This window comes from Lagopus leucura, unplaced genomic scaffold, assembly GCF_019238085.1.
Source record: "Lagopus leucura isolate 7727_CA_CO unplaced genomic scaffold, USGS_WTPT01 Super-Scaffold_1, whole genome shotgun sequence".
Taxonomy (NCBI): Eukaryota; Metazoa; Chordata; class Aves; order Galliformes; family Phasianidae; genus Lagopus; species Lagopus leucura.
In genome coordinates, this window is record NW_024962250.1 from 12,379,120 (window position 1) to 12,405,048 (window position 25,929).

General features: G+C 39.2%; 1 protein-coding gene across 2 annotated transcripts in view; it reads right to left on the minus strand.

Moving 5' to 3' along the window:
- GPHN (gephyrin) overlaps nucleotides 1–25,703 on the minus strand; it is a 263,015-nt gene extending 237,312 nt beyond the window's left edge. The window contains exon 1 of one of the 2 annotated variants that reach the window (XM_042865257.1): nucleotides 25,595–25,703. In XM_042865257.1, coding sequence (XP_042721191.1) covers nucleotides 25,595–25,658 — 64 coding nt within the window. In that variant the 5' untranslated portion in view covers nucleotides 25,659–25,703. The remainder of the gene's footprint in view (nucleotides 1–25,594) is intronic. The other variant, XM_042865243.1, reaches the window with a different exon arrangement.
- Nucleotides 25,704–25,929: the final 226 nt, after the last annotated feature.

A 25,929-nucleotide genomic window follows, 5' to 3' on the forward strand; every position in this document is an offset into this window, starting at 1 on the left:
TAAACTGAGAAAAGGAAAAAAATAATAAGCAGCCTAAAGCCTACTACAGCATGACATTAAATTATATAGATTCCAGTCTGAGGCACTATTGTAGTCATTTGTATTCAGTAGGAAGAAGTGAAAAAAGGAAAAAATAAATGCTTCCCTCCCAGCCACTGGATTTTATTTTATTTTTTAAATTTTAGGGAAAGGAATAGAAATTGTGATATGTGTCTAATTACACCAAACTGGGACTGCCCAGTGAGGAGATTTTATTATACACTTTACAGATTTATCCGGTTTGTGAAAATTGAACTAACAAGTTAAAATGCGCTAATTATTTTCAAGTGAAAGGCGAGACTTGTGAGAAGTCAGTGTTCTCCTCCACATCAAGAAATGCAAATACAAGAAACGCAGCACTGACTAATCACCATTTGATATTACTACTGGCAAAAGATGCTAGAAGATGCCAGAAGATATTCACACCATAAGGTCAGTCAATTAGTCTGTATATTACAAAACATGAATAAAGCAAAGTTAGGGAATTGTACTACTGAAATATCAGAAACCTTGATCTCACATATAAGGCCATTAACATTTTAAATTGACTCAACGTAAATTTGTAAATTGTTAATCTCACAAAGTTTTGCACTTTAAGAGCTTCTTCTTAAGTTTATAAAACATACACACAAGACTTTGTCATGCTGCGGACTAGGTGCCAGAAGAATATAAAGCAGGAAAGTCACAGAATTGGAAATACAATGCCAACACCTCTTTATATTGTGAGCCTTTTGTCCTTAGTGGCTCAAACATATACTAAGGACTTTTTTCTTTTTTTTTTTTTTTTTTAAATAAGTTTAAAGACAATCTGATAGTCAGGAAACTTAGGCATTAAGTCAAGTAGGACAAAAAAAAGCATGGAAAATCTCTCCAAAAAAAATCACCAATAAAGCAGGAGCTTTAGCAGGAGCTAAAGCAGGACCAGGAGCTGCCATAGACAAAAGCTGATTTTTGTTCTCCTCTGCCACTGAGGATAGCTACCCACAGCTACACACGCACACTTTGGACTGGGACACCTTGTATGTGCACAAAGGCTCTGCATGTACAGCTAAGCCAGCCAGGCAACATTTACTTGCTTTTTATCAATTCTCTCTCTTCAAAGTGAACAGATCTTTCACTACTTTACAGACCTCAACTGGTTTTGCAAAATAAAAACTTCGAAAGTTACAAGGCTATAGAAGACGCTGACAAATTACTTGATTAAGATATAATTCCCAGTATTCTACACCTCAAGAAGTAAAAGCAAAGCATTTCAAACACATGCACACACACACACACACACACACAGAGAAAAACCAATCTTGTTGTGATTGTGATATATTAACTTGTACAGACAATTGTTGATTTTTGACGTCAGCAAAGAAACATACATAGCAATTAATACAACAGATTTAGCACTTCTGAATTAGTCCAGGCATTTCAAAAAAGTTGGAACATTTTTATAAACAAATCAAAAATATCTTTAATTGAAAATGAAACCCATCTAGAATATTGTACTAGATGATTTAATGACAACAGCATACATTTTAATTAAATGAAATAGAAAAGCATTGAAGTAACAGGAAATAAACATTCAGGATTTTCAGGCTTTACACCTCCTGAACCAAGGGTTAACTTCAAAACAGAAGAGAGAATCTTCTATGCTCAGCATTTACATAAATATAACAGCAACGTAACCACTAGGAAACAAATTTAGAAACACAAAAGAAAATAAGAGACTTGGAAAAAGTGGACAAAGCAGAGCATAGCTTAACTGAGTTGCATTAATCTCATTTCAATCAATTCCACAAGTAAAGGTCAGCAGATCCACCATTTCAGGTAGGTCACATTTCACACCACTGTCTAATAGAATGCTCAGACCAGGACTGAGCTTCAGGAATATATTCACACAGATTCAAAGTCAGAACAAGCCACTGTGAACCTGTAGAAGATAGATGGAAAGGCCAATTGGCCACCATCCCATCCTTTGAAAGAGCAACTCAAAACTTTTCGAAAGAAACCTTACTTTTTTGCTTCATCCCCACACAATCAGTACTTTCACTTCCAGCTCACTAGTTTATTATGCAAAAAGGAGTAGGGTTTGGAGCTGAAACTGCTGCTGTAGACTCATCCACCTCAGCTGTGATGTCTGTCCAGCTATCCTGATAGCAGCTTCTTGCAGATCTGCTGTGACACCAGGTCAGACTTTCAACTTGTGTCATCAAGCATCAGTGCAGCCACTGCACTCCATTACACTATGGAGTGGGAAAAGAAAATGGAAGCATACCTAGCAACAAAGTAGAAGGTCGTAGCAGGAAAAGATGGACTTTCATAATAAAGTAGTTACTGGTTTATCTTAAAGAGTAAAGCAAAATAAATAGTACCAAGCATAGACATCAGACAGACAAAAGTTCCCCAAGCCACAATGGTACTGAAAATGTTTTCTACTTGATAGTAAGCTAATTTGATGTGTTCTTGCAATACAGGAATTCCCTTGGACAAGGCTCTGTTTCATTAGGGTTACTGTGCTTTTGGGGCCAAACAGATCACACTACAATGCAGTACAGCTCAGTCTGGCAGATTCTTGGCAGTTAGCACCCACCTTCATGAAACTTCATTTACGTCCCCCCCCAGTAAGCCTTAACAGATTAACTGCCTAACAGAACAGACAGCAGTACCAAACTTATAAAGGAAAGCAAGTTCTTAGAATATTTCTTCAAAATATTTACTAAATAAACTTTCAATTGCATTCAGTTCATGTGAAATTCTATCAGTCATGAATGAAATCTCTCTTTATGCCTTCCCCTTCCTCAGTATATTCTGCATACATTGCACCTTTCTATAGAAGGCACACACATGTAAACACACATATACACAAGCACCAAAAAACACAAAACACCTCAGAATAACACTGTAGGCTAACTGCTTACAAAGAACAACCAGACCATTCCGTTTGGATACCCATGACAAACCACACCTTTGAAGTAACTCTGAATGCTCTGATTTCAGTCAGTCATCTATCTCTACCAGAATTATTACTTGCCAAGCCTGCTGTCAGGAAGGACCTTGCAAACAAATCTCTTTTCTCTGTAAAATGTACAATTCCACCATCTTCAGAGGGATGAATGTATTATTTGTTCGATCTTCATGTACAGAACTGAATGCTTTGCAAAACTGGAATATCAGCTTCCAGGTAAACAAAGACCTCAGTTTTAAATACAGCAGATCCCCTTGAACTGAATCTTAGAAAAAGTAATATTGATTTTAATATTAATATAGATTTCTTAAATTTTCATATATATCGGATTTCTTTAGGAAGCTTCTTTATTTCCCAGCACCATATACTTTCATATGCCGGTCTGCTGGCAGACTGATACTTTGAGGTAACAGCCTTTCAATCCCATCAAAGGAAAAAAGAAGATAAAAACTATTTAACCATTCTATTCTAACTGCACTCCTTCATTTAATAGCGTCCTCACTTTGTAATAGAGACCTAAAATTCCTTAACTCCACTTTGTAAAAATAAACTAGGTGAAGTAAATTCCTCCCCGTGCTCCATTTCCCAAATTCTGATAATTCCCACAGGCCCTTCCAGGATAAGAGGTATGTTACTGGCACACTGCATTAGCTGCAGCTAAAGAAGGGGAAACCTGCAAGAAAACAGCACAGAAAGTAGTTAAAATAATCCAGTCCATGAGAAAAAAAAAAAAAATAATAATAATGGCCAATTTAAAATATTTAGCTCAGTATTCATCTGGCTCTTCCTCCTATATTACTCTCATGTCACAGTGCATGCAGTTATCCTGCTTTCTAAGTGCAATACAAAGCTATAACAAAAGGCTTTCCACACTCAAATGTTTTGAACTTCAGGCAGCTGTATTTTATGTCTTGGTTTAAAATACTATCAGCTAATCTGAACTAACAGATTTATAAAAGCTGTACTCTCCTAATTAAGGTCAAGTCAACAAGCATTAATTGCACGGATTATCCTCAAACACTTCCACAAGCCTTACACTCCAGGAAAATACAGTTGTCGACTATGACAGTATCTGCAACATACTGATGAACTTCCATCTTAAGACTTGCCCTTTACAGTCACTGAGCAAGAAATAAACTGTTTTCTTGATAAACTGAAAACTGTGTCAAAAGAACAACCTTTAGCAAAGAGATGAGATGCTCTGCTACTCTAAAATTACAAAATGCATACTGCAATTTGTAACAGCACTGCAGCGATGAACCTAAAACAGTTTTTTAAAGTTCTGCCTAACAAGCGGGCCATATTTCTTTGAGAAAGTCCTTAATATTTGTTTTTCATATATTTTCTCCAGTCCAATATTTTTGAGCACAAAATTAATTACAAGAAAGTGCTTCTGTCATTTCTCAAAATAGATTCTAAGTGTGAGCACGTGCCATCACGATGCTGTAAACTCATCAGGAAATTCTGATGTAGTACTGTCTTATCCTAAAGCCACCTGCTAGCTAAGACCTGGTCAAGGTTGTTTCAGCACCCCACCTTCATGTTTTTCAGGTTGATTTCCTATCCAGATTTTTAAAAAATGATGACAATCCAGGAAGCCAAAGACACAGTGTATATTTTAAAAAAAAAAAAAAAAAAAAAAAAAAAACAACTTGGCAGCAATCACTTTGAGCAACTTCAGCTTCAATTTTACACAAAGCTGCAACTATAATTAAGATAAAAAATGATAACAAAGTATTCAAGTGTAATTAAAAACACAGTGAACTGCACAGAGGATTTCTTTAGCAAATAAAACTAAAAATTGAGATGAAGAAAACTATTTTTTTGTTAATCATATGGTATTTAAATAAAAGCTTGAGGGAGAGTTCACCCCCATGTTTTTTTCCCTGCTTTTTATTAACTTAAAGCCTACAGGAGTCATCTGCATTATGGAAAGATAAGGAACACAACACAACTACATCAGAGAAATCAGGGAATAAAAACAATTCTAAGCAAGACAGGCAATTGTTTTTCTTCTCTTTGGGGGGGGGGGGGGGGGAGAAGCATTTGTTAGCATTTAACTTAAACTGAATGGAAATCTTCACCTTTCAGGTGTACTACCAAAGCTTCAAGGCTGAGCAAAACCCACAGTTTTCTGAATGTTAAAATATTTTCCTTTAAACATTAGCAAAAACAAGAGCTCCTGCTCTAACAGCATTGAAATACTTCATAAACATTTGTGATAGTTTCTCTTTGTATGGCTTCTGAAGGTATGGTAGCATCTAAATAATGCATTTTCACATACACTTGAAATTCAAACCCTTTAGTCCTTCACAAAGCACCCAGCTGCATTTGAATTACTTAGAAGACTAAGGCTCCACAAGACAACAGCAAGTGGCACACCCAGGTGTGTGCAGTATACATTCACTGAAAAGTTGCTGGGAAATGTGTGACAGCACTGTAGAGCAGTGTGTCACAATGTCATAACCTGCAGCACCAGCATCCACCGAGGGCTTGGGACTAAGAATCTAGAGCTGCTCCTATAGATTCATACTAAAGATTGAACAAGTACCATAGAGGCAAGGAACGTGGGTTTCACCCCCTGATAGTCTGTGGGGATTCAAACACACTTTAACAAACTAAAAGGCTGAACACAGACAAGCCTCTTATGTCAGTTAGGTAACTACACAGCTGGGAAACAAAATGTTAGGGCATCTTCCACTTCTGCTGTTGCATTTACTGGAACAACTGTGATATCCCCAGGTGATTATTTGCAGAACTGGATCAATGAAATATTTTCTGCTCTCGACAGCATCCCAAAAAGTAAACTTGTCTCAACACGTCTAAAATGAAGACTCAACTCCCCCTGCTTCCAACATCACCACATTATAAAGTTAGCTCCTCAACTTCAGAAGACCTTTTCTTTCAACAACTTACACTTTAGGATCACATACTATTTTTCCCTACATCCAAAATACATCCAAAAAATCTTCACTCCAGCCTTAGAACACACATGAAATTCATTGGTTAACCTACTGCTTAACCTGCTATGTTTCATTAACTGTGAGTTGCTTGATTATTCATTTGGAAATCACTATATACTTTTGAATGCCACATTAAGAGAAGCCTACTGACAGTAATTCGTATCTTCAGCTTTTCACCTCAAACTCTTAATCCCTGGAATACTGCAGCCAGAAGAAAAACTTAAAATTTAAGAGGAAAACAAAAATCTATCAAGAATTACAGAATGGTTTGTGTGGCAGGAACCTTTGGAAATGATCTAGTTCAGTACCCTGCTCAAGCAATGGTATAAGGGATAATAATAGCAGGTTGGCAAAGTCTTTGGCTACAACAAATGAGAACGAGACCAAATGCAGCAGCCACAGATACAGAAATGAAGGAACAGAGCTGCTTACCTGTAGAAGGCCTCAGGTAGGCAGGAATCTCCAACTGCCAACTCCTAAATGACGTCTGAGAAGGGATGGATCCTGGCTCCACACTTTCTGGTCATTACATACACCTGAGCTGCCCTGGGTTGGCCCTGCCTTCCCACCAGGTGCTCAGTCACTATTTCAGGCCATGACTCAGCATTTCCACTACACGCAGGGACACCTGTAGTAGGATATCCAGGACCTATTCTAACAAAACATTACCTGATGTTCAGAGGGAAACTCCTTCCCCAAAAGGGAATGAGACCAAGAGCAACGCTGTGCACATGTGACAATTCTAAGACACGCAAACCCAGGAACTGAAAGTGAGAAGGCTTAGTAAGAAACAATACCCAAGCATGGAAAAATCTTACAGTAGCATTCAACTTCTAACAGACAGGAAATCTCAAGTAAAATAAAATTTTTGTAGGTATTGTAAGAGTACTCTCAACCACTACATCAACCACTACATCTTGTCAGTGCTTTTTGTTTTGTTTGTTTGTTTAAATAACCGTAAGCCTTGGACGCAGAGCCTACCATAGATTGAATACTTACATAACATCTAACAGAGCTCAACTTGATTGTGAAATCTTGTGATCTACATTACATTACAATAGTTCTAATTATGAGTGATCCAGGTAAAACAAGAATCCAACATAAATCAATACACAAGATTTTGGAATTTTGTCCTCGCAGACTTGAAAAAGCATATTTTAGCATAAAACCTGTCTTGCATATAAGTTTCAAGACTTATTTTTTACCTAGGAACTTACAAAGTGGAGAAGAGAGAAAAGAAATGTGCAAAACATATAAATCAAAGGTGATCTGCACTGGGAGAAAGAGCTTCACATAGATTTACACAGCAAGCAATTCTACCAGTCATAATTCAATACCTGAAATTACATTTGGTATAGAATAAATCACACAACAGTGATAATCCATGCAGTACTGTGAGTTTTAAGCATGTTTAAATGAAAGACTGAAATGGGAACACAGTAGAAGTGTTTTCTTCAATCACATTCACTTAACATCATTAAAAAACCTAGCTTGTATTTTAAGATGCATCGTCAATGCACTGTAATAGACATTAGATAGCTGTGTAACAGCCCAGAGAAACATTACCAATGTATTACATTAACTTTAAATTGAACTAACACAGTTAAAATGCTCACTTTAGTTTCTTCCTATGAAGAAAACTCCATGAAATTATGGAAGCTGAATTTCCATTTCTGATGCCATTGAAGCAAAAGAAAAGAAGATAAATCCCAAAAGACTTCTAAACATCTATAAAAACTAAGAGGTGTAAGAAGTAAAATTAACATTATTGACAAATTGTTGGAAAACAATTAATGAACAGTGTAAATCAACAGCAGATGTAGTTTTTTCTCAACCTACATTTTGCATACCGGAGTCTATGGTAAAATCACAGAGTAGGACGTTGCTTCATTGCATAAAAGGCGTCTACTTCTAATGAGAGGGATCAAGCAGATAAATTAGTGAAACAAGCTATAAAATTTCTTACAGATGCTTTTTGTCTAAAGGCTCCACACAAAGATGAACTAGACTACTCTGCCATCTGACTAATAGGTAAGTAACAAATAGAGCAGAAAAAAAAAAAAAGAATAGCTGGCTTGGTACATGAGATGAGAGCAATAGATACTGTTTACATATACTTCAGCAAAGCTTTGGACACATATCCCATAAAATCATCACAGAGTAGCAGATGAAGGATGGAAGAGCATGCAGAGAGGTGGATCAAAAACTGGGTGAATAGCTGGGCACAAAAGTAACCAGTGATCAATGGCCCCAAGCCAACTTGGAGGCCAGCAACAAGAGGGGTGAACTGGGACTATTCAGCCTGGAGAAAGGTAGGCTCAGGGAGATGTTACCAATGAGCACAAATATCCGAAGAGATGATGCAAAGAAAATGGAGCTAGTCTCTTTGCAAGCAATGACCAGTGTCAGCACACAAACAGAAACACGGAAGGATCCCTCTGAATATCAGTTATCACTTTCTTATTGTGAGAGTAAACGAGCACTGGCACAGGTTGCCCAGAGAAGCTGTGGAATCTCCTTCCTTGGAGGCACTTAAAAGCTGCCTGGACACGGGCCTAGTCACTCAGCTCTGGGTGTCCATGCTTGAGCACAGACTGGTCCAGCTGGCCTCTGCAGGTGTCTGCCAATCACAGACATTCAGTGATTCTGCGACTGGGCTGTGTATCAGCAGTGCCATTTGCACACAGCAGAGGCCTGGAAGGGAACAGAATATGTACACTAAGAAGTAGTAGAAAGCATCTAACAAGAAGTCAGCACAGTAGTAAGAGAGCTATTAAAAGGTTGGAAATGTCAGTTCTGTTATCTAAGAAATCAAAGAGGACAAAAAAAGAGTTTTAAAGAGTTTCTTGCTGACAACTGCAGACTGATGCTAAGGCTTTGCTGCAGTCATGAAAGAGACTAACAGAAGATGTCATTAAAATGACAGGTTAGGCAAGGCTACATAGGTATACATATTCCCAGGTAGCTGAAAAGACTCACAAGAGAGCACAAAAAAATTTCAGACAACTCAAGTGAAATACTATCAAAACACTTTTGTAGAGCTGTGCAAAATCCGATATGAAGACAATGTACTACAAGCACAGATATAAGATATAAGGAGCTCTATACCTTCAGACTTTATACCTTATGCCATAGCTCACTGTACAGATAATTTTGTTTTCTTCAGTCTCAACATGGATTAGGAAGCTGCATCCAATATCATACATCTGCCTTACCAAAAGACAAGTATTTAGATCAACCCCTGTTCTTACATGAGGGTTCAAATTTTTTATGGGAAGAGCCTCTCTTCCAAATCCTAAATCAGAGTGAGAAATATACACTTCTGCCTGCACACATGGATGTGTTCACATGCACTCAAAACACACAACAAAACAGAGGAAGTGCAGGCCCATGGGTTCTAATAAAACAACCAGAAACACTTCTCTCCCATCCAGGGGCACTTTGGGACATCAAAGAAAATAGATTTGACATATTTTGAGAAGCAAGGACTTTCCTGTGTGAGACGCTGTACAACTTGAATTGACTGTGTCTACTGAAGTAGGGTAGCCCAGTAAAGGCTGCACCCACAGAGACTTATTTTGTTTTGCAAATAGCTTCTCTACATTATTTAGTTTACTGGAAATTAGTTTAATTTAGACAGAGCCAATCAATTAAACACAAAACGTGTGTGCAAAAAGGAAACATGGATGAATCTTTCCAATTTCCATTTTAAGAAATACAATTGAGATCTCTGCAAAACGTAACTTGCTGCCCCAACACCAGACTGAAGCAGCAATTAATGGGACAGGGCTCAGGGCCTATCAGCTGCGAGCAAGATCAGCTTAACCACTACACAAAACATCACAGATGTTGTTGTGAGAGTGGGATGACAGAAGAAAAGAAAACCAAAATACAAATCACTATTTTTCTTGCTGCAAAAATAATCCTTTACGCAACAGTATTTATTTACTATAAAGATTCCCCTTTTCTCAATATACTTTTAATGCTGTAGGAAAGGAAAAAGCAGAAAACTGTCTTTTTTTCAGAAAGGACTTCTGAAAAAGAGTAGTCTGAGAACCCTAGATCCTTTTCAGATACATTTGGTTGAATAGTGTGAAGCATTTGCTAGCACAAGTATGTACTTATCTGAAAAAAATCAGAATCAGAAGAAATGTATGTCAATGTTATGCCACCGTTACAACTACACTCAGAGCAAAGACAGAACCCATATATGCTACTTAACAGTATATGCTCCAACAGTTAACTAAAGCTTCCTCAATACTGCCGCTTAAAGAAGCTTATTAAGACCACTGCTTAAATCCAAAATAAAGAAGCCATAATAAAAAAAAAGTCAAAGCCTTTAAATTATGTCAACACTGCTCGTATACTGGATGTGGTTGGGACGGTGTTAACTTTGCTCATACAGCTGGCAGGACACCGTGTTTTGGATCTGTGATTAAAACAGCCCTGGTAATGCACCTGTGTTTTAGCTATTGCTGAGTGCTTGCACAACATCATTTTTTTTGCTTTTCCCCCAGTGTCAATATTGGGAGTAGGCAAGATGTTGGTTGTGGGGGGCACTGACAGGACAGCTGACCTAAGTGATATCCCATAGCGTACGATGTGGTGCTCAGTAACTAAAGCTCATGGAAAAGAGAAAGAAGGGAAGGACGCTTGTGGTTATGGTGTTTGTCTCATTATGCATGACCAGGAAGCTTTCCAGGAAGAAGCTGAAGATAGCCTACCAAAGGAAAGTAGTGAAAGATTTTTGTAACTTCACTCACATGCACAGTTTTGCTTCATTTATTAAGCCTCCTTTTATAGGAACTCCTAAGTTCTCTCACTTTCGTCCTGATTCCATGCCCCACCCCACCTGGCTGCCCGAAGATGTCAACCCACAACCATCACCTTTCACTGATTTGTTTCGTTTACATTGTAACTGTTACATTCTTTGAAATGCATTAAAGCATTACACGCATCAGATACATCCTCCTGGACAACAGACAACTTGTAAATCATCTGACTGAGAAATGAAAGAAACATAGGAAAAATGAAAATAAAGTCTCTAAAAATCCAACATTAACACCACGGTCAAAAGGGTAACACCTATATTTGGAAAACACATTATTCTCACAACTATACTAAGAAAGGAAAGATGGCAAAAGAAGTATTTCATCCAAGCTAAATCATTCAGGAATGCAAGAGATACTTGTAATCTGCCAGGGGCTGGGCTGGTTGTGCAGGGAGCGTAATTAGTGTTACTGACCCAGTAATGAAATTTTAAGACTCCAAGAGATATCAAGTAAAAGCAGTTCCCAGCAAAAATCCCCAAAGAAATAAGCATTTGACATTTAGTGGGAAGTCTGCAAAAAAATTTGATCTGGTTGCATCCAAGAGGTTGACATTTTGAGCTAGCACAAAAATCTAGGTAAGGTATATGGTGTATTTGAAAAACCAAACTCTGTATCAAGTTCCATACAGATAATGGTTAAAATAATGAAAACAATGTTTTTGTTTTTGTTTTTAAAACACTTAAAAAGATTTCATCACTCATTTTCACATGGTAGGCAACAAAAGATACTACTGTCAATCTGAAGGGAAGTACACCTTTGACAATTCACAAAGAACAAAACTTACACAAGAACAAAAATAAAAGTATTTAAAAGTATGTTCAAAATAAAAATAGCAGATAAGAGCTGAAAAAGACATTTCCAGTGTTTAACCAGCACCATTTAAACTGAATGCAGATGAAAAGTGAGACATGGAAGAAGAGGAGAGCAAAAGAATCTACTGGCCTTACTTCTTCATCTTCTATTGTTTTTAAAGGAAGAACTAGATTTATTACTGAATGTTTTTTTCTCTTGTCAGTATTAAGAAGATAGTGTGCTCAAGTATTTTGCTTAAAGCTGAGGACTTGCGGGGAGGGAGAAGTCCTGCTGAAAATCCTGCAAATACTTTTATAAGCCATAAACAAATAAGGAAACCTCACTAAATCAATCAATCAATCAATAAAACCCACACAAATAATTCTGTAATTCAAGTTAACAAAGAAATTCTGGAGTACTGTGTCCAGCCCTGGGGACCCCTGCACAAGAAAGACACAGTGTTATTGTAATGGGTCCAGAGGATAGCCATGAAGATGATCAGAGAGCTGGAGCACCTTTCCTATAAAGAAAGGTTGAGGAAGCTGGGCTTGTTTAACTTGGAAAAAAGAAAGCTCTGGGGAGACTTTACTGTAGTCTTTCACTACTTTAAGGGAGCTTATAAACAGGAGGAATACTGACATTTTACATAGTCTGATAATGATAGGATAAGGGAGAAAGGTTTAAAACTAACAGAGAAGGTTTAGATTAGGTATTAGGAAGAAATTCTTTACTCAGAGAGTGGTGAGGCACTGGCACAGGCTGCCCATAGAAACTGTGGACACCCCATCCCTGCGAATGTCCAAGCACAGGTTGGATGAGACCCTGGACAGCCTGATCTGGTGAGTGGCAACCCTGTCCACAGCAGGGAAGTTGGAATTGGATGGTCTAAAGGTCCCTTTCAACTCGAGCCATTCTACAATTCTATGACTTGTTCTCCTGAATGAACACATTAATATAGTAGGAATTGATCCACAAATCAATTAAGTATCACCAGAAGTAGCACAATCACTTGAAAAACAGGATGCTAATCATTTAATATACAAGGAAAAGAAGCCGTCAAAAACAAACAGTAAATGCTTCTGTGAGCATGACTATATAAATGGAAGGCAACTTAATTTTTGGGCCACTGTACATACGCTCAGGCCACTGATTCTGAAATTGCAATCAATAGACAATGAGTGCAAAAGGCTTTGAGATGTGACTTTATCCATTCAGTCTTCTTAAAAGTGAAAGTCCCGATCTTTCCAACTTCAGCTTGACAAAAGCACGTCACAGCATTAAAATAAGTTTTGAAGGTGCAGCAACAGTTCATTCCCTAAGCACATGGGGTGTTAGTGCCTTGGTCAAAGAAATAATCCCACCTTATTCCTACTGCCAGGAACTTGTGCACAAGCATTTATCCACAGTAAGTTAAGAGAAACTGACTAAAAACTAGCTTGGAAAATCATTTGTGTGTGGATCACTTGACAGCTTTGTGCACTATATATAAGAACAAATTTGCTGGTATAAGAAATGGATCACATACAGAATTACTCCTCCAGGTGGGATTAATTTCATGGCAACAAAAACAGAGTATGAGACAAATTCCTTATGAAAAATTCCTAAAAGATTCCATACTTGTCAACTTTGCATGGGGCTTGGTGAAGGATTTTTAAAGAGTCTCTTTAAAATTGGGATGACACGCTTTGGTATAATCAGTTTATTTCTCTATTTTTTTTAATGAAGACAATTTTCTTGCCTTCCTTAATGTGTTGTGTTAAACTTATGTAGTGAATGGGGATACTTCAAGACACTTCTGGAGTCACAATCATTAAGCATACAAATCTTTTTCCTGTTTAACTAATCTGCACACTGATAACAGCCTTTACACCCCATCTACAAACCTCTAGTCTCTACATTCTTTTCTAGAAGCTATACTTCATAAGATAACACCTAGCATTTATATAGCCTTGCCAAAACAGCCTCCTTCATACTTGCTTTTTCTCCCATTTTCCATAAAATTCTATTTTATAATTCACCTTTAAATTGCTCTTCTAGAAGGAGTTGTTTTCAATGTCAGAACTGCTTTTTCGTTGACAACAGAATTTCGGCATTTTCTGCTATTTTAAATCACAGTTCCTCTTGATCTCCACTATGAACACATTTTAATGCTGAAGACGCTCCTTATGTTGCAACTTGTAAAATACAGTTTAGCTAGCTAGCTTTATCTCCAAGCGCTACATTTGGATGCCAAAAACAGTCTATACATAATCAGTAGCCATGGAAACCATGGGCCTATACACAATATTGGACATGTACAGACCAGGAGGCATCTCACTTTAAAAGAAATAAGGCCGAAGTAAATGCAGAGTCTCCTGATGATAATTATGTCACTTCACTTCACGCCCAAACCCTCCCCTTCCGAAGGTAACATCAAGAATCCCCAAGCCTGACTTATCCAACTAGCACTGACTGGTCGTTCCAGTTACCTCCATCATGAGTTCATTTAAGAGAAAGGCAATGACTCTGTTCAGGTCAGCAAGAAGGTATGCAGGACAAATGTGAAGATAGAAAATGATCCTGCATACAGATGTTTCCAATAGTTGATGTACATACAGGCTTCCAAGAAAAACAAAGTGGCACATCTACAGACATCCTGTACACATCATATTAACATCCTCAAAATTAGCATACTAGCTGATTTATCTGATAAAGATATCCTTAGAAAAACTATTTTGAGCGTAAATAAGCTGACAGATTGAATAGTGTCAAAGAAGTCTGTTGAGCAGAAGGCAAATGAAAACTGCTTGAAATTGATAATTTGACATATTTCATATTATGTATATTATTTTTAATATGGGTATGCATACATAAATAATGTGAACACAGTTTCAAATGAGTTCTCTTTGTCAGCCATACTGTAGCCAATATAATAATTTGCAAAAAAAAAACATATGTTTTAAGTTTTTACTATTAAAATTTAGCACGTTAATAAAAACCCAGTCTTTCAACTCCTCTTTAGATACATACTATAATATTTGCCTTTTCCCAGGTTTAGCACTGAAGAAGCCTAATGTTCAGATTTCCTAGTTACCCAAACGTCCCGAGGTTACTAAATGCTTAGCTCTTCATTTTCATATTCACCTTGTTACTACACAGACAAAACGAAAGTTTATGTACAAAGTAGGAAAATATCTTCAGTTATCCTCTGCTGAAAAAAATTTACTGTAATGGACAAATCCTTCCCTGCATGCTATTAAGTGAAGGCAGCCTCTTTGTCAGCCAGGGTAAGCTGACAAATATTACTGAGGGTACCTGGCTTGACAAAGCATCACTTGCACAAAAGGAGAAAACACTTAGAAAAATGAGTGTCTAATCCCTCCTCTGCGAAATGAAAAATAAAAAAAAAAAAAAAACAGCTTTCCACAGGCTTAGCCAGTTTGCCTGGCTCTGCACAAAGTGCGAAACAGCAGGACAGAACCAGTGTGCAACAGTGACAGGGTCACATAACTGCAAAGCAGGGCAGCAAAAAGCCGCAGCACACTTTTCCACAACAGGCAGCAGTCAGATTACAGCACGTATCTCTATAGAAGTAAATAAAGTAAATACATAGGTGGGGGAGTACTACAGAAAGAACACAATGAAACACTTGGCAGTAGAGGCAAACCCAGGCAAAGCTCCATCAGGGTCAAAGGAGGTGAGCAGCTACCAACGCCTGCCAGCTCCAGCAGGAGAAAAGTCTCCCTGAATAGCACAGCTTGAGATGTAGGGAATGCAGGAAGATAAAATTCCTGACCAAGTGTTGCACATATTTTTCTGACAGATAAATCGGCTAGGCACAGACAGGGCCTGTTCAAACTAAGTATTAGTGTAAACAAGCTTCTTCTGTCATTACTTCATTTTATAGCTTTTATTAAAAAAAAAAACTGCAATCATGTTGTTCATTTTGGACTTCTGAAACACTTTTACTTAATACTGACCATCCTCAATTGCCACGTGTTGGTTCATACTGCAGAGAAGAATGAAAGCACAGATCTCAGAACTCCTTTTGGACAAAGCAAAACAAGATGTACTCCAAGAGTGCACCTGGTGCACTGCAACTGTTGCTTATCTGAGCTGGTGTGACGCTAACCACCACAAACCATCACGCAGACATGGAGTCCCAGTACTAAGTGTGCTGTTCTACAAATCTGCTTTTCTTAGACTGCTCTAGTTTCAAACATAGACTTTGCTAAAATCGACTGAAACAGACCACAAAAGTTACCTTAATGAGTTACAGCAAAGTGTCTTACATACAAAGAGCATCAAACCAACGAACTAAGAAAACTCTGTATTTATGATTGCAGAATGGAAAGAGCATCTAGTTATCCAAACATAAAGCATTTCTGTATCTTCTGTGCTGTGTTTTTTTTTCTTTTTGGTGTTTTTTTGTTTGTTTGTTTAGCTGAAATGGCTTCTAGTTGTAACAGTGACATTTAGGAATTTCAGTTTAATTTCAGTTTAAATTTATGCTTCAAATGAATTGCATTTTACATTTTGCTACTGCGCCAAATGGCTCTAGGCTGATGTTTTCACATTATCTTCAACATAAGATGTATTCAAGAGTTTCTTCTAATTGTGATATACTTTCTAGATGCTAGTTTACCGGTTAAAGTGTTTTGGTTTTTTTTGTTTACATATTGTTCTAATGTGCAGTTGAAATAACTTTCTATAGCCTAAAATATAGGTAGAATGTTTTTAGCAGGTGTTTTTCCAGTGCAGAACAAAGGAACTAGGGATAATCTGACTATTACGACTTGCTAAAATTATTGAGGAGCATTTCTGGTAAGAAATGCTGGAAATTATTATTATTTCAAATCCAAAATCTTCCTTATGATTTGATGGGTCATCACAGCATCTTACACACAACAATAACGAAATATAAGACAGGCTTTCAAGGAATTAAGGGATTTTTCTAATATTAACGACAATCCATGTGTCCCAGTTTAACGCTATACAGAAATTTGCCTCAGATGCCTTTTCCAGAAAGATGTGCTGTTCATCAAAGCGCTCAAAAAAAGTCTACTGGAACCCTTTTCTGACAAAACAATGGTGAAATGACAACAAGTATTTTCACTAATTCCCTTTCATCAACTACTAAGCCAAAGAGAAAAGTCAAGTACTGAAACCACTGTGCATAAACTAGAGCCATCTCCTTTGGAATAAAGAAATATGAAGAGGCAGGTAAGCATCCTTGAAGCTTAACCAAGAGATTCTTCAGTAGTTGCTTTTTTAGGCAGTTGCTTATAACATGAAATTTAGTTTCCATTTTGATTTTTAATGTTTAAAAAAAGAAGAAAAAGCCTGTGTCTTACTCTGATTACAACATCCTATACACTGGAGATGTCAGTAATCATTTGAACTCTTACCACACTGGAATTTTAGTGGCATGTACAAATCACAAGACTTTATGGCTTACCTCCCTACTGTGGAACAGAGTGTGTTCCTAAAAACAGGCATATCACACAATCTAATGCTGTTCTGACATTAAATAATTGAATATTATACATATTATTAACATGACTGTTCCCAACTTCTTGAATTTCCGAGCCTTATTTTCCTCCAAGCAACTACGCTGTCAGGTAGTCACATGTACTTCAAAAAGTTTTAAGGTCTCTCTCATAAATCTCAACAGCCTCCTAAATCTTTCCGTTTATTCTCCTTTTCTTTATTCTGCTAAACAAATGCCAGAACAAATGTCTGCACAACCAAAATGGTTTGAAATCCCTCACAATGGAAGGAAAGAAAATCCCTCTTCTCAGTCTGCTCAATCAAATGGATCATCAAAAGCCTACCATCAAGTATATTTTACAGTTAACTGGAACTATTTTCACGTAAATTAAGCAAGAGCTAGTAACTAGAGAGTTACACCTCATTCATCTATTACATCCATCTACCAAAGCAAAGGAACATCATCTGAAAGACTGAATCCTTTAAGGATATCATGATGATGGTATGAAAAAGAATCTAGAGGTTACAGAAATATTCTAACCCAAATTTACATACCATTTGCAATAGTAATAGCAATACAGAAGTTTTACCCAGAGGGAGTTGCAGACCAGCATCTGCGAACACAATTTTCCAGCATCTCTGTAGTTCTCTCAAGTATTATATGCAGAACCACTTTGTCCGTGACTCCCTTCTAAAGATGTTTCAAAACATTCCTCCTCAGTATATTTAATTTAAAGCTCATTTTTCCAAGGAAGCGGATATTGAGGATCTTTGATTTGCTTTAGATTTATTTAAAGTGTTCCCTGACGTATTTTGACAATTGAAAGAAAGAAAAAAAGGAAAATGAAACTTATAAATATATGTGTATGTATATATATATGTATGTATATGTGTATATATATATATATACACATACATACATATATGTATGTATATATACATACATATATATAATGTTCATTCCTTCTGCTTTTCCTGGAAGCAACAGGCATTTTTGTTGCCAGATACGTAATCCTGCCACTTTCTCTTGACTATTCTCTGACATACACATTCCGACAGGAAGTGTGTAGTTACCTTTGGCTTCTCACCCACCTAGCCTGCTATGTCACTACGCTACAGCGTATGAAAGAACCATGCTAGTGGGAGCCTATCTAATTTGAACTCCTGGAATTTTTCTTCTTCCAGCAGCATATAACGCCACCCACACTTTCGCAAGAGACTCATGAATAAAAGGCTACATACCCTCCTGACACCAGCATCTTCTCTTCTACAGCCTGCCCCGTCATCAAAACCCCAGGAAAACTGCATCAGGAAGGAATAAGAGGTATCCAAAAAGAAGTGTATTGGTCTTCCAAATTCATAACTATTGCCACACTCAGGTGTCTCAAGGTCTTCCCAAGAACTGCTGGATGAAGGCTTTACTAACTTGCGACATTTCATTTCAGATCTTGCTGTCAACCTTTTTCTAAACACCCTATCCCAAGGCATGAACAGCATATTGCTGAGGGAAAAAGGGAGTGTTGTTTTTTTTAACTGCAATCTCTGCCTACAGCATCATTTGCAATGATCCTAGGAACCTTTCCCTTCTGAGTCAGACCTGCAGAATACTTGACAGCAATTCATTTTAAACCCTAAAGAACACATATTGCTCTTCATCCGTACAGCTTCTCACCAAATGATTCTAAGCAGCAGCTCACGTAGGAAATACCTTGCATCATTCAGGTAGAATACAGTGCATTTCCAAGTCCTCAAAAACAGCACCACACAGATACAGTCCTCAGCAACCACTAAGGTACAATAACAGTCACCAAGAAAATCCCTCTCCCTATCAACAGCGTATGCAAAGAGCTAATTGCAATTTAGCCATTATACTTCCTTGGTCAACCATAGCCACAGGTAGTAACTACAATGATTTTACTAAAGATTCTGTTAGTTAAGGTTGCAGAACTCAAAGTCTTAGTTTTGTAAATGGGCATTTTTTAGAATCCAGAACACCTGAAAAGTGGGATGAGTTGCACGACTTCGAGGTTTCAACACAAATTTCTATCCCCTATGTTTCAAATTCAAATTAAACTAAAACTAAAAATTAATAATGACACACAAAAAACCACTACCATCACCAGAAGCCACACCATACGCTTCGATTTCTGCTTCCCAATTTTAAGTTCCAAAAGCCACATGTAAGTCAGAAGAAATCCAACAAAATCAATACAAGAAAAAAGTACCAAGTAAAATTATTACACATAAAATTTAAATTCCCTTCAATATACAGTGCGAAAAAAGAAAACTAAGTATTTCATAACCACACAGTAGGCACCCAAAAGCCCAAAATACATTATCACTCAGCGCCTGTACACACTGTTTCTTTGCACAACTACATAACAAATAATATAATTTAATAAGAAAATTAAAGTATGTTTGAGAACATACCTCTGTAGTAGCAGTCTTGTGCAGTATTTGCTGCATTATTATCTCCATCTACTAATATAATTTGTATGTGAAGTATATAATGAAGCGTCATATTAAATACGACATTTTTAACAATTACTGTTCTAAGTAACAGACTCGCATATGGAACTAAATTAGCACTGGGTCAGTTGTTTCAGATCTTGGCATACATCAAAAACACTTTACTGCTCAAAAATAGATTTTGTAATACACAGCCTATTCACTAAATCACTGGAGCCAGCCACTGGAAGTTTTGCTATTTATCTTATAGTACCAGAAACAGAAAATGCATTGCATTCCTTTCAAAAGGCCATTACTATCAATCATCCACTTTGCAATAGTAGGACAGAGTCCTGATTTGCAAGATTTTATAAATTGTACACAAAACATTATTCATTAGGGTTTATGCTATTTTTTTTTTCCAACTGACTTGCAAGTCAGGCATAAAGTAAGTTTAATTAAATTAGTATATAAGCAAAACAAATAAAGAAAACACATCATATATATATTTCTTACTTGTAGATTGAGATTTTCTAAGGTAACTGCCTAATAAACATTTTTCCCAAGCACTTTTTATGCAATTACTTGCTCTCTGTAAACTCTAACGTACTATTCCCAATTGTTTTTGTGATTTAAACAAACAAAAACATTACATAAAAACATACCACATACAGAAGTCCTTCCTTATCATCTCCCATGTAATCATTACCCTCTGGTTGCAAAAAAAAAAAAAAAAAAAAACCAGCTTTCTCAGGCATTCTGCTCGCTTTTCAGTAAGAATTCTGTCATAAGCAAGACCAGCATAAGAGCATTTGAATATAACAGTAAGGAGTTGCATACTAAATCTACACATAGGAACACAGTGCAACTTTTTTGGTTTCATTTAACCCACTCTTCAAGACCTTCTAAATTCTGAGCTACAATTTGTTCTAATTTTTGTTAGCATGTCCTCCAGATGCACAGTATCCATCTCAGATGGAAGATAAGAAATACCATCCCTGCCCAAATGAAAAACAAAAAATTACAACCCTGTCAAGAAAGCCATTTCAAGTATCTGAACAAGAAAAAACAATTCTCCCATTTATTTAAAATAAACTTTCATACTTTGAATGAAAGCAAAGTGAAAATTTTAACTTTCACTTCACAATTACACTTCACAACAAACATCTTTGCCTTTACAGTATTATAAATTTCAAGACAGACATTTTCAGATTTAAGCACTGTTCTCTTTCTGAGGTCATCTGAGGCAATGTTAGGAAGGTTACTGGTGAAATTCTACTCTGCTATAAAAGAACCTTTAAACAAACCCTACTCTTACTTCAAAAAAGCAAACAAAAAGATGCAACTAAATCAAAACTAAGGGGAGAAAATTAGTATCTATGTATCAGGATTCTGTACGCCACACATTCTAAAGCATACACTGACAATCATATGTTCCATTATCACTCTATTAATGAGAATGGGAAAGCCATCCCATCTTTACTGGAAAAGAGAACAAATGCAATGCAAGTAGATGTCATGAATAAACTCTGTACAGTCATATACAATCTACAGGCATGGAATATGGGATGGGATGAGAGCCTGAACTATGTATCTGGATATAAACTCAAATCAAGAAACACTGATGACGTGACTTCTCACTCCTGCTCTGCAAGAACGCACAAACATCCAAACTAATGGTCATCACTTACATATGAAGGTATTAATTAAAACATCAGCATGTAAGAGAGAAATAATCTCATGCCTCACATATCTTTAACTTCAGAGTCTCCAATTCCTTCAGTTCAAAAGGAAACTATCACAGTAAGCAAATTAAACAGTGAGTAAAAGCCTCTTATCACTGAGATTCCATTCACTGTTTTTTTTCATGCTTATATATTTATACTTATATATTTTAAAACTATTTTAAAAGAAAAAAAAATCCAGAACTTACTTCCTCTCTAAAAAGTAAAAGTCATATTCAACACTGTGAAATTATGAAAAGGAAACTAGACATTTGTATGGATCACAATCAACAAACATAGATGGTTTTCTCACAGCCAAAAAAAAAAATCAGAAAGAAATGCTTTTATGAAGACTTTCAGCTACAAACAGAAGAGTTACCATGGATAAAGTAGTTACTACAGATAAAGTTAAACCTTGCGCTCAGGAAAGAGTGAAACTGATGTCGGTCAGTCTTGAAACGCTCTATTAATGGAGGAAGTACAGCTTTTCTGTATTTCTATAGCTCATTTGGAGAGCTAAGTTTTGGGAAGAGTGCTGGGGTTCCTCATAAATGTACCAATTTGAATCTGTGTTTTGAAGATGAGTGCCCACCAAGATGTAGCTTTGAAAGGAAGGCAGATTACAGACAAAAAACAAAAACAAAAGAAGACCCTTGCATTTAGACAAAGACATCTGACAGTAAGTCCTAACAAACCAATCCTTACCCTCCCACCTAAACCTCTGGGAGAAAGTTTGCCATAAGCTCTAAGGCACATCCAAAATGTGAACAGCATCACCACTAAGAAGTGATCTCACAACTTGCATGCTAATGATGTGGAGAATCTAAGTCATGACAATTTACCTCATAATGCTGAAGACTGGCAAATTACTTTTTAGTTGAAAAATCAACAGTGTATAGTTCTAAAACAGTGTTCAACAGACACTGACAATCTAAAAGATATTGCTACCCATTTTTCTCGAAGATAATTTTTACAATTTTTTAATGTTTTTTTGTTTGGATTTTGTTTTTATTCTGGCTGTTGTTTTATTTGTTTGGGTTTGGTTTTTTTCTGTACACTACTGAACTTCAGATACATTCAATTTCTTTGTTTGGAAGGGGTTCCCAGGTAAGCAAAGCTCTGACATTTTCAGAAGCGCATTTGCTCCAAAGTAATAAATTCAGACATCATGTGTATCTGCTGTGCTATTTCAGTAAACTACATGTTCTCATACACTTGAAGATGCTAAGGTAACCTTTCACATTACAGTATAAACAGGTAAACCAAGGCCTAAATTTCTGCATTCAGCAGCATTTGCCTGCTTTGTTGTATAGCCCCATGGCCACAGCTGACACAGAATTGTAGGGTTTGGAAGGAACTTCTGGAGGGCAGGTAGTACAACCCCCTGCTAAAGAAGGTTCTCTACAGCAGGCTGGACAGGAAAGCATCCAGGCAGGTTCTGAGTATCTCCAGAGAAGGAGACTCTACAGCTCTCTGGACAGCCTGTTCCAGTGCACTGTCACTGTCAAAGTAAAAATGTTCTTTCCCACGTACAGATGGAACTTCTGTGCTACAGTTTGTGCCCACTGCCCTTTGTTCTGTTACTGGGCACCACCAAAAAAAGCCTGGCCCCATCCACTCAACTCCCTCCCTTTAGGTATTTATAAGCAGCGATACGATCCCCTCTCACTCTTTTCCATACTGAAAAATCCCAGAGCTCTCAGCCTCATCCTCCCCCATGAAGACAAGGGAGATGCTCCAGGCCTCCCATCATCTTTGCGGCCCACTGCTGAACACTCTTTAGAAATTACCTGTGTTTCTTCAACTGGGAGCCTAGAACTGTACACAGCACTTCAGATGTAACCTCACAAGGGCACAGTAGAGGGAAAGAATCACCACTCTCGACCTGCAGGCCACACTCTTCTTAATGTGCCCCTGGATACCATCGGCCTTCTTGGACACAAGGGCACACTACTGTCAGTCAAATCATTTTAGTCTTTACTTAGTGGAAGAATAAGTACCTGAAGAAGAAATCATAAGTGCTGCACTTCACTAAAACCCCTTACACGTTAACTACTTAGAAAGAAAAGTCTCATGAAGGTAGAAAGCTGTACATCATCACCTTGTCAACATACCAAGGATGGTAAAATTATCCCAAAAAAGAAGATGGGTCTGAGATTTTCTTTTTTTTTTTTTTTTCCAAAACAAGCAAAAAGCAATTCAAAAAAAGAGCAAAGACAGAAAATGCTGAACACAACAAAATCTAATCTACAAAACAAACATCCGCTTTGTATTATCAATATACTCTAGAGTCACATGCTTCAATCTTGACCTCAAGAAAGGTTAGCAACCAAATATTTGTTTTATATCCTTGTTTAAAAAACAAACATAGACTCCAAATCAATTCAAAGCAGTTCAAATTTCATCCAAACACAACTGTGAGGTGCGATAATGGTACTTGCTAAAGTAAGCATTCCATGTCTGATAGGAACATCAATGATTATGATGATAAGTCCACATCACATATATTAACTAACCAAACATATGGCTGTGATCCTAACCAGAAAAGCTAAATCATGTTAACTATCTAATTCTAATCACTGTACTTTTCTAAGCAATTAAATTAAAAAAATAGTGTTTGTACTGAGTCTACCTATTCTTACACTTACTCTTTTATTCCTCAGACAAGAAGCAATTATCAGTTCATTTTTATGAGAAAAAAGTCAAAAATGGACTCCACAGTGTGCTGTCTTTCCACAACGGGAAACAGCAAAAACTAGGTGGTCCATGCCCCCAGAGTACAAATGTTTTCTTTGTGAAAGGAAATTCCAGAGAGGAAAACAAGTCTGAACAAATATATGACATTCATTAACACATTTATATAAAGTTTGGTTTCATGTCTATAAACATACACTGGTTAGCAAAAAGAGTCTATAAAAAAGTGCTATAAATCAAAGTGTCCCCATCATAACAGGAAAATAATTTGCAAAATTTTTCAACATGCAATTCAAAGCAATGGCATTAGGAGGAAAAGGGCTAAAAATGTTCTGTTGTCTCCTGATTTCCCTTTGAAAACAAGACAAAATCAGATCACGCACTCTTCTCAACAGAATTTTACATTATGGCACACAGGTACAAGAGTTTAACAGCGTTCAAACTGGATTTGTAGTACAAATGGTAGGGTATTCTGGGAACGTTTACAGGTAAAAATTGTTAAAAGTCACCAATCAACACAGAATAATAACCCAAGGCAAGTAGCATGAAGCTGTACAAGTACGCAAAGAGCGTTTTACTGGCAGACGCCTCATGCTCGCTTTAACTTCGATAATATCGGGTAACAGCACGCCTGCCCTCGCTTTCAGCACAGGAGCCGCGGACTCCCCCCGCATCCCGCCACGGGCCGCCTTCAGCACCGTGCTGCGGACAGCGCCCGCTGCTCGCCATCTCGCGGCCGGGCTCCAGGCGGGCCCGTTTCGGCACGCGACGGACGCACAACTTCCAGAGCAACTCCCCGCTCCTTCTCCAGGGACCGCGGCCCCTTCCTCCCAGCAGCTACAGACTGCTACGCGTGCTCGCACCGCCGCTGTCGGCCCAGGCTCTCCATCCAAGCTCCAAGCCCGACGCGCGAAAGGCTCGCTCGCATCTCTCCTCTCCCTTCCCCACGACCGCCGCTCGCATACTCGCACGGCCAGGGGCTGCTCCCGGCCTCGCCGCTCCGCCACCGCCCGCCGCTCTCCGCGGCGCGCCAGGATAACCGCAACCCCGTGGAGGCCGAGGAGCCCCGCAGCCTGCGACACGCGCACCGCCTCGAAACCGCTCTTCGCAGCGCCTAGGTCGCGAGGGGACCAGCCACGAGCCGGCGGCGGCGCCCCGCCGGCCCTCCTCCCCCTCCCGCGTTCGCCCCAGGCCGCCAGGAAGAGCCATCCGGAGGCGTGGGGCGAGCCGCGCTTCCAGGCCCCCCGGGGCAGGCTGCCGGGCCGCCTCCGCCCCGCCGCCGCCAGGCCCGGCTCCCGCCCGCCCGTTCTTTTCGCCGTCCGCAGGCCGCCCTCCCCAACGTCTTCGCCCTCCCGGCCCCGCCGCAGCCGCCGGAGGGGGAGAGCCCCGGGCCCCGCGACGGGCGCCCACCCCCGCGCCGCCTCCCCTCCAAGCGGGGTGCCCCGGGCCGACCCACAGCTGCGGCGCCAACGCCGCCCGCTCTCGCACACCCGGAGCTGCCCCCGCTCCCTGCTCCCCGCTCCCCGCTCCGGGCCCGGCCCGAGGCCTCAGCTCCCTGCGCGGTGGCGGCGCCGCAGGAGGCGGCCGGGGGGGGGGGAGCCCCCGGGACCCCGACAGCGCGGACCGACCCACAGAAGCCCCCCGACCCGCGACGCGGGCCCCGTCGGCGGCCGTTACCTGTGAGCACCCCGACGCGGATCTGGTGATCGTGGTTCGTTAGAATCATCCCCTCCGACGCCATGTTGCCCGGCGCAGCCACCGCACTGACAGCAGTGGGAGGGGGGGAGGAGGGGCGTGAGCTCGAGAGCGGCGCGAGCGCAAAGGGGGAGGGGCGGGGGCGAGTGGGGCGGGGCCAAGGCGAGAAGGGGCGGGGCGAGCGCCGGCCGCGCGGAGCCGTTACGAGCACGAGAGGCGGCGGCTGAAGAACGCAAGAATAGCGTGCCACGGGCGGCGCTAATCGAGTGCCGAAAGCGCCCGGCCCGGCGCCGCGCCGTTGGCCGCCGCGGCCGGAG